The following is a 9122-nucleotide window of genomic DNA, read 5'->3' on the forward strand; positions in this document are numbered from 1 at the left end:
TCAACTATGTGTCTGTCTATCCCTGTTCTCTCCTCTCTGCACAGACCATACAAACGCTCCACACCGCGTGGCCGTGGCCACCCTAATCTGGTGGTCCCAGCGCGCACGACCCACGTGGAGTTCCAGGTCTCCGGTAGCCTCTGGAACTGCCGATCTGCGGCCAACAAGGCAGAGTTCATCTCAGCCTATGCCTCCCTCCAGTCCCTCGACTTCTTGGCACTGACGGAAACATGGATCACCACAGATAACACTGCTACTCCTACTGCTCTCTCTTCGTCCGCCCACGTGTTCTCGCACACCCCGAGAGCTTCTGGTCAGCGGGGTGGTGGCACCGGGATCCTCATCTCTCCCAAGTGGTCATTCTCTCTTTCTCCCCTTACCCATCTGTCTATCGCCTCCTTTGAATTCCATGCTGTCACAGTTACCAGCCCTTTCAAGCTTAACATCCGTATCATTTATCGCCCTCCAGGTTCCCTCGGAGAGTTCATCAATGAGCTTGATGCCTTGATAAGCTCCTTTCCTGAGGACGGCTCACCTCTCACAGTTCTGGGCGACTTTAACCTCCCCACGTCTACCTTTGACTCATTCCTCTCTGCCTCCTTCTTTCCACTCCTCTCCTCTTTTGACCTCACCCTCTCACCTTCCCCCCCTACTCACAAGGCAGGCAATACGCTCGACCTCATCTTTACTAGATGCTGTTCTTCCACTAACCTCATTGCAACTCCCCTCCAAGTCTCCGACCACTACCTTGTATCCTTTTCCCTCTCGCTCTCATCCAACACTTCCCACACTGGTATCGCGCCGTCCCAACCTTCGCTCTCTCCCCCGCTACTCTCTCCTCTTCCATCCTATCATCTCTTCCCTCTGCTCAAACCTTCTCCAACCTATCTCCTGATTATGCCTCCTCAACCCTCCTCTCCTCCCTTTCTGCATCCTTTGACTCTCTATGTCCCCTATCCTCCAGGCCGGCTCGGTCCTCCCCTCCCGCTCCGTGGCTCGACGACTCATTGCGAGCTCACAGAACAGGGCTCCGGGCAGCCGAGCGGAAATGGAGGAAAACTCGCCTCCCTGCGGACCTGGCATCCTTTCACTCCCTCCTCTCTACATTTTCCTCTTCTGTCTCTGCTGCTAAAGCCACTTTCTACCACTCTAAATTCCAAGCATCTGCCTCTAACCCTAGGAAGCTCTTTGCCACCTTCTCCTCCCTCCTGAATCCTCCTCCCCCTCCTCCCTCTCTGCAGATGACTTCGTCAACCATTTTGAAAAGAAGGTCGACGACATCAGATCCTCGTTTGCTAAGTCAAACGACACCGCTGGTTCTGCTCACACTGCCCTACCCTGTGCTCTGACCTCTTTCTCCCCTCTCTCTCCAGATGAAATCTCGCGTCTTGTGACGACCGGCCGCCCAACAACCTGCCTGCTTGACCCTATCCCCTCCTCTCTTCTCCAGACCATTTCCGGAGACCTTCTCCCTTACCTCACCTCGCTCATCAACTCATCCCTGACCGCTGGCTACGTCCCTTCCGTCTTCAAGAGAGCGAGAGTTGCACCCCTTCTGAAAAAACCTACACTCGATCCCTCCGATGTCAACAACTACAGACCAGTATCCCTTCTTTCTTTTCTCTCCAAAACTCTTGAACGTGCCGTCCTTGGCCAGCTCTCCCGCTATCTCTCTCAGAATGACCTTCTTGATCCAAATCAGTCAGGTTTCAAGACTAGTCATTCAACTGAGACTGCTCTTCTCTGTATCACGGAGGCGCTCCGCACTGCTAAAGCTAACTCTCTCTCCTCTGCTCTCATCCTTCTAGACCTATCGGCTGCCTTCGATACTGTGAACCATCAGATCCTCCTCTCCACCCTCTCCGAGTTGGGCATCTCCGGCGCGGCCCACGCTTGGATTGCGTCCTACCTGACAGGTCGCTCCTACCAGGTGGCGTGGTGAGAATCTGTCTCCTCACCACGTGCTCTTACCACTGGTGTCCCCCAGGGCTCTGTTCTAGGCCCTCTCCTATTCTCGCTATACACCAAGTCACTTGGCTCTGTCATAACCTCACATGGTCTCTCCTATCATTGCTATGCAGACGACACACAATTAATCTTCTCCTTTCCCCCTTCTGATGACCAGGTGGCGAATCGCATCTCTGCATGTCTGGCAGACATATCAGTGTGGATGACGGATCACCACCTCAAGCTGAACCTCGGCAAGACGGAGCTGCTCTTCCTCCCGGGGAAGGACTGCCCGTTCCATGATCTCGCCATCACGGTTGACAACTCCATTGTGTCCTCCTCCCAGAGCGCTAAGAACCTTGGCGTGATCCTGGACAACACCCTGTCATTCTCAAATAACATCAAGGCGGTGGCCCGTTCCTGTAGGTTCATGCTCTACAACATCCGCAGAGTACGACCCTGCCTCACACAGGAAGCGGCGCAGGTCCTAATCCAGGCACTTGTCATCTCCCGTCTGGATTACTGCAACTCGCTGTTGGCTGGGCTCCCTGCCTGCGCCATTAAACCCCTACAACTCATCCAGAACGCCGCAGCCCGTCTGGTGTTCAACCTTCCCAAGTTCTTTCACGTCACCCCGCTCCTCCGCTCTCTCCACTGGCTTCCAGTTGAAGCTCGCATCCGCTACAAGACCATGGTGCTTGCCTACGGAGCTGTGAGGGGAACGGCACCTCAGTACCTCCAGGCTCTGATCAGGCCCTACACCCAAACAAGGGCACTGCGTTCATCCACCTCTGGCCTGCTCGCCTCCCTACCACTGAGGAAGTACAGTTCCCGCTCAGCCCAGTCAAAACTGTTCGCTGCTCTGGCCCCCCAATGGTGGAACAAACTCCCTCACGACGCCAGGACAGCGGAGTCAATCACCACCTTCCGGAGACACCTGAAACCCCACCTCTTTAAGGAATACCTAGGATAGGATAAAGTAATCCTTCTCACCCCCCTTAAAAGATTTAGATGCACTATTGTAAAGTGGCTGTTCCACTGGATGTCATAAGGTGAATGCACCAATTTGTAAGTCGCTCTGGATAAGAGCGTCTGCTAAATGACTTAAATGTAAATGTATGTAAATGTGTGTGTGAGAGACTCACGAGATGGCCTCGATCATGTCCACTCCCATCTCCACACAGCAGTGGGCGTGGTCGGCCCGGGGCTCAGGCAGCCCCGACACACAGTAGTAGCAGTCCCCAAGGATCTTTATCCTCAGACAGTGGTTCTCCTGTAGTACACAGACACACACACAGTCAGACATGCACAACCGCACGGCGGACACACACACACACACGCACACACACACACTCACTCACTCACTCACTCACTCACTGACTCACTCACTCACTCACTCACTCACTCACTCACTCACTCACTCACTCACTCACAGTACTATTGGTGAATAAACAGCATAAAAGTAGAAGATTGACGTATAACACTACAATCTAACTAACTGCTTACCGAAGCTAGTTTGTCGAAGCGAGCAAAAAGTTCATTCAGTGTCATCACCAACTCTTGTGCTGTGCATTGTGATGCCAGGCTGGTGAATCCTTCGATGTCTGCAAACAGTATACTGTCGGATGAAGAGGGAGAAAGACAACAAAAAGAAAATGAGCATAAGAGGAAGAGAATTTGAGTGAGAGAAAAAAAGAGAGGGAGTGAGTGAGTGAGTGAGTGAGTGAGTGAGTGAGTGAGGAAGAGACAGAGAGAGATCAATAACCCATAGTTAACATGGTCTAGCGCCTCCTAGCCTGTCTGTTGAGAGAGAGGATAGGGAGACAGAGAGAGAGACAGAGAGAGAGAGAGAGACAGAGAGAGAGAGAGTTGTTTTTCACTTTATATATTCACTTTGTATGTTGTCTACCTCACTTGCTTTGGCAATGTTAACACATGTTTCCCATGCCAATAAAGCCCTTGAATTGAATTGAATTGAATTGAGAGAGAAACAGAGAGAGAGACAGAGAGAGAGAGAAACAGAGAGAGAGGGAGACAGAGAGACAGAGAGAGAGAGAGACAGAGAGAGAGAGAGAGAGAGAGAGAGAGAGATAAAGAGAGAGAGAGAGAGACAGAAACAGAGACAGAAACAGAGACAGATCAATAACCCATAATTAACATGGTCTAGCGCCTCCCAGCCTGTCTGTTGAGAGAGAAGGAGAGAGAGACAGAGAGAGAAACAGAGACAGAGAGAGAAACAGAGATAGAGAGCGAGAGACAGAGAGAGGCAGAGAGAGATCAATAACCCATAATTAACATGGTCTAACGCCTTCCAGTCTGTCTGTTGAGAGACAGAGAGAGAGAGATAGAGACACAGAGAGAAACAGAGACAGAGAGAGAAACAGAGATAGAGACAGAGAGAGAGAGAGAGTGACAGAGACAGAGAGACATTTATTCTGGTCTGCTTTCCATCTGGGCCCATATAGGTCACCTCCCTTCTTCCTTCAGCAATCCCCCCATCTCTCTCCAGTGAAGATGTCTCAGTGTGGTTCTCATTTTCTAACTTGTGATAGTAATTGAAAGGAAGAGGAAAAACAACAACAGGTGGCGCTGTTGCCCCCTTTTTCAACGACTCCATATTACAACCACTGACAGAATAAGATAGACAATCTCTGGGGAATTGTCAATGCAACACACCTTTATGGTGAGTTTAGACTAGCTCAGGTAGTCAGGATAGTTTAGACTAGCTCAGGTAGTCAGGATAGTTTAGACTAGCTCAGGTAGTCAAGATAGTTTAGACTAGCTCAGGTAGTCAAGATAGTTTAGACTAGCTGAGGTAGTCAAGATAGTTTAGACTAGCTCAGGTAGTCAGGATAGTTTAGACTAGCTCAGGTAGTCAAGATAGTTTAGACTAGCTCAGGTAGTCAAGATAGTTTAGACTAGCTCAGGTAGTCAGGATAGTTTAGACTAGCTCAGGTAGTCAGGATAGTTTAGACTAGCTCAGGTAGTCAAGATAGTTTAGACTAGCTCAGGTAGTCAAGATAGTTTAGACTAGCTCAGGTAGTCAAGATAGTTTAGACTAGCTCAGGTAGTCAGGATAGTTTAGACTAGCGCAGGTAGTCAAGATAGTTTAGACTAGCTCAGGTAGTCAGGATAGTTTAGATTAGCTCAGGTAGTCAGGATAGTTTATACTAGCTCAGGTAGTCAAGATAGTTTAGACTAGCTCAGGTAGTCAAGATAGTTTAGATTAGCTCAGGTAGTCAGGATAGTTTATACTAGCTCAGGTAGTCAGGATAGTTTAGACTAGCTCAGGTAGTCAAGATAGTTTAGACTAGCTCAGGTAGTCAGGATAGTTTAGACTAGCTCAGGTAGTCAAGATAGTTTAGACTAGCTCAGGTAGTCAAGATAGTTTAGACTAGCTCAGGTAGTCCAGGGAAGCATCTGAAAATGTTACTGTCATAATCCTTGTTTCCTGAATTCCTCTCAAGGTTCATAGGAGGAAGAAGTCCTAGGGAGGGACATTGGATCCTCTCCTCTGCTGTTCTTTAAGAGGAATGATTGATGTGTGTCCATGGTTACCTGACATTGTCATGTTTCTGGATGTAGATCTTGTGGAACATCATATCTTCCTTCTTGGCGTTGATTTCTGCCTTCATCTCCATGGCAACATGCCTTGGAAGCACCGACAGCAGCAAGCGCTCCTGGGAAATGTGTATGATAGAGAGAGGAAAAGGGGGAAGAGAGAGAGAAGCAGAAAGAGAGTGATAGATGAGAGAGAGAGATGATGTGGAGTGAGCGAGAGAGGGAGAGAGAAGCAGAGCGAGAGAGGGAGAGAGCGGGACAAGTAGAGAGAGAGTCAACAGCAACCTTGGGAAAATCCTCTGCATTATCATTAATAGCAGACGTACATTTTCTCAGTGAAAACAATATACTGAGCAAATGTCATATTGGCTTTTTACCAAATTATCGTACGACAGACCACGTATTCACCCTGCACACCCTAATTGACAAACAAACAAACCAAAACAAAGGCAAAGCCTTCTCATGCTTTGTTGATTTCAAAAAAGCCTTAGACTCAATTTGGCATGGGGGTCTGCTATACAAATTGATGGAAAGTGGTGTTGGGGGAAAAACATACAACATTATAAAATCCATGTACACATACAAGAAGTGTGCAGTTAAAACTGGCAAAAAACATTTCTTCCCACTGGGACGTCGTGTGAGACAGGGATGCAGCTTAAGCCCCACCCTCTTTAACATATATATCAACAAATTGGCGAGAACACTAGAACAGTCTGCAGCACCCGGCCTCACCTAGAATCTACTAGAATCTGAAGTCAAATGTCTACTCTTTGCTGATGATCTGGTGCTTCTGTCACCAACCAAGGAGGGCCTACAGCAGCCCCTACACTACCGTTCAAATGTTTGGGGTCACTTAGAAATGTCCCTGTTTTTGAAAGAAAAGCACATTTTGTTGTCTATTAAAATAACAGAAATACAGAAATACAGTGTAGACATGGTTAATGTTGTAAAAGGCTATTGTTATAATGTTTCTGCCACCATATCTTACAGCAAAATAGAGCTTCTGGATATCAGGACAGCGACCACTCACCTCGGATTAGACAAAGAGTTTTTCTTCAAAAAGCAGGACACAAAGGATGTACTTCGAACACCTGACAAGGCCAACATCCCCGTCATTGGGAAGAGAAAGAGACGCAGGTACAGAGGACACAGAGCGGGGTGCCTCGTGAGGTGGGAAAGCTGCCGTTACCGTCAATATTACTTGCCAACATGCAATCACTGGACAATAAATTAGACGAGGTACGATCACGAATATCCTACCAAGGGGACATCGACAACTGTAACATCTTATGTTTCATGGAACCGTGGCTAAATGATGACATGGATATTCAATTAGTGTGATATATGCCGCACTGGCTAGATAGAACAGCACACTCCGGAAAGACGAGGGGGGGCATTCTGTGCATATTTGTAAACAACAGCTGGTGCACGAAATCTAAGAAAATCTCTTGATTTTGCTCGCCTGAAGTAGAGTATCTTATGATAAGCTGTAGACCACACTATTTGCAAAAAACCCAGCGTCGTCCGGGTTAGGGAGGGTTTGGCTGGTAGGGAAATCCTTGTCTCATCGCGCACCAGCGACTCCTGTGGCGGGCCAGGCGCGGTGCACGCTAACCAAGGTTGCCAGGTGCACGGTGTTTCCTTCTTCCTCCATTGGTGCGGTTGGCTTCCGGGTTGGAGAAGCAGTGCGGCTTGGTTGGGTTGTGTATCGGAGGACGCATGACTTTCAACCTTCGTGTCTCCCGAGCCCGTACGGGAGTTGTAGCGATGAGACAAGTAGCTACTAAACAATTGGATACCACGAAATTGGGGAGAAAAAGGGGTAAAATTCACAACAACAAAAAAAACTTTAAAAAAAATAGAAGCAATAAAACTGTCCTTCTTTAGAACTAGTTGAGTATCTGGAGCATCAGCATTGGTGGGTTTGAATTACAGGCTCAAAATGGCCAGAAACAAAGGACTTTCTTCTGAAACTCGTCAGTATTTTTTTGTTCTGAGAAATGCTAGAAATTGCCAAGAAGCTGAAGAGCTCGTACAATACTGTGTACGACTCCCTTCACAGAACAGCACAAACTGTCTACAACCAGAATAGAAAGAGGAGTGGGAGGCCCCGGTGCACAAATGAGCAAGAGGACAAGTACATTAGTGTCTAGTTTGAGAAACAGACACCTCACAAGTACTCAACTGGCAGCTTCATTAAATATTACCTGCAAAGTCTCAACTTCAACCAGTCTCAACTTCAACAGTGAAGAGGCAACTCTGGGATGCTGGCCTTCTAGGCAGAGTTGAAAAAATAAATAAAAAGAAAAGATTAAGATAAGATCAAAATAACACATATACTGGACAGAGATATGGCTTTTTCTTTTCAACTCTGCCTAGAAGGCCAGAATCCCGGAGTCTCCTCTTCACAGTTGACGTTGAGACGGGTGTTTGTCGGGTACTATTTAATGAAGCTGCCAGTTGAGGACTTGTGAGGCGTCTGATTCTCAAACTAGACACTGTAATGTGTAATGTTTACTGTTCATTTTTATAGTTTATTTCACTTTTGTATATTATCTACTTCACTTGCTTTGGAAATGTTAACATATGATTCCCATGCCAATAAAGCCCCTTGAATTGAATTGAGAGAGAGATGATGTGGAGGGAGTGAGAGAGAAGCAGAGAGAGAGGGGGAGAAGCAGAGAGAGAGAGATGATGTGGAGGGAGTGAGAAAGGGAGAGAGAAGCAGAGAGAGAGGGGGAGAAGCAGAGAGAGAGAGATGATGTGGAGGGAGTGAGAAAGGGAGAGAGAAGCAGAGAGAGAGGGGGAGAAGCAGAGAGAGAGAGATGATGTAGAGGGAGTGAGAAAGGGAGAGAGAAGCAGAGAGAGATGGGGGGAGTGAGAAGCAGAGAGAGAGAGATGATGTAGAGGGAGTGAGAAAGGGAGAGAGAAGCAGAGAGAGAGGGGAGAAGCAGAGAGAGAGATGATGTGGAGGGAGTGAGAAAGGGAGAGAGAAGCAGAGAGAGAGGGGGAGAAGCAGAGAGAGAGATGATGTGGAGGGAGTGAGAAAGGGAGAGAGAAGCAGAGAGAGAGGGATGAGAAGCAGAGAGAAAGAGAGCAGAGAGAGAGGGGGAGGCAGAGGAGAGAGAAAGGGAGAGAGAAAGGGAGAGAGAGAGGGGGAGAAGCAGAGAGAGAGATGATGGGAGGAAGCAGAGAGAAAAGGGAGAGAGAAGAGAGAGGGAGAGAAAGGGAGAGAAGCAGAGAGAGAGAGATGATGTGGAGGGAGTGAGAAAGGGAGAGAGAAGCAGAGAGAGAGGGGGAGAAGCAGAGAGAGAGATGATGTGGAGGGAGTGAGAAAGGGAGAGAGAAGCAGAGAGAGAGGGGGAGAAGCAGAGAGAGAGAGATGATGTGGAAGGAGTGAGAAAGGGAGAGAGAAGCAGAGAGAGAGAGAGAGAATGTGAAGGGAGTGAGAGAGGGAGAGAGAAGCAGAGAGAAAGAGAGAGAGAGGGGGAGAAGCAGAGAGAGAGAGATGATGTGGAGGGAGTGAGAAAGGCAGAGAGAAGCAGAGAGAGAGAGAATGTGAAGGGAGTGAGAGAGGGAGAGAGAAGCAGAGAGAGAGAGAGAGAGAGAGAGAG

At 48.2% G+C, this 9122-nt stretch overlaps 1 protein-coding gene across 3 annotated transcripts in view; it reads right to left on the bottom strand.

The window, feature by feature from the left end:
• LOC115132521 (adenylate cyclase type 6-like) overlaps positions 1 to 9122 on the bottom strand; it is a 111427-nt gene that overhangs the window by 24973 nt on the left and 77332 nt on the right. For all 3 annotated transcript variants that reach the window (XM_065020882.1, XM_065020883.1, XM_065020881.1), the window contains exons 5-7: positions 5506 to 5627; positions 3454 to 3565; positions 3093 to 3220 (exon numbers count right to left, since the gene is read on the bottom strand). In XM_065020882.1, coding sequence (XP_064876954.1) covers positions 3093 to 3220; positions 3454 to 3565; positions 5506 to 5627 — 362 coding nt within the window. The remainder of the gene's footprint in view (positions 1 to 3092; positions 3221 to 3453; positions 3566 to 5505; positions 5628 to 9122) is intronic.

Source organism: Oncorhynchus nerka, linkage group LG7 (assembly GCF_034236695.1).
Source record: "Oncorhynchus nerka isolate Pitt River linkage group LG7, Oner_Uvic_2.0, whole genome shotgun sequence".
Lineage (NCBI taxonomy): Eukaryota > Metazoa > Chordata > Actinopteri > Salmoniformes > Salmonidae > Oncorhynchus > Oncorhynchus nerka.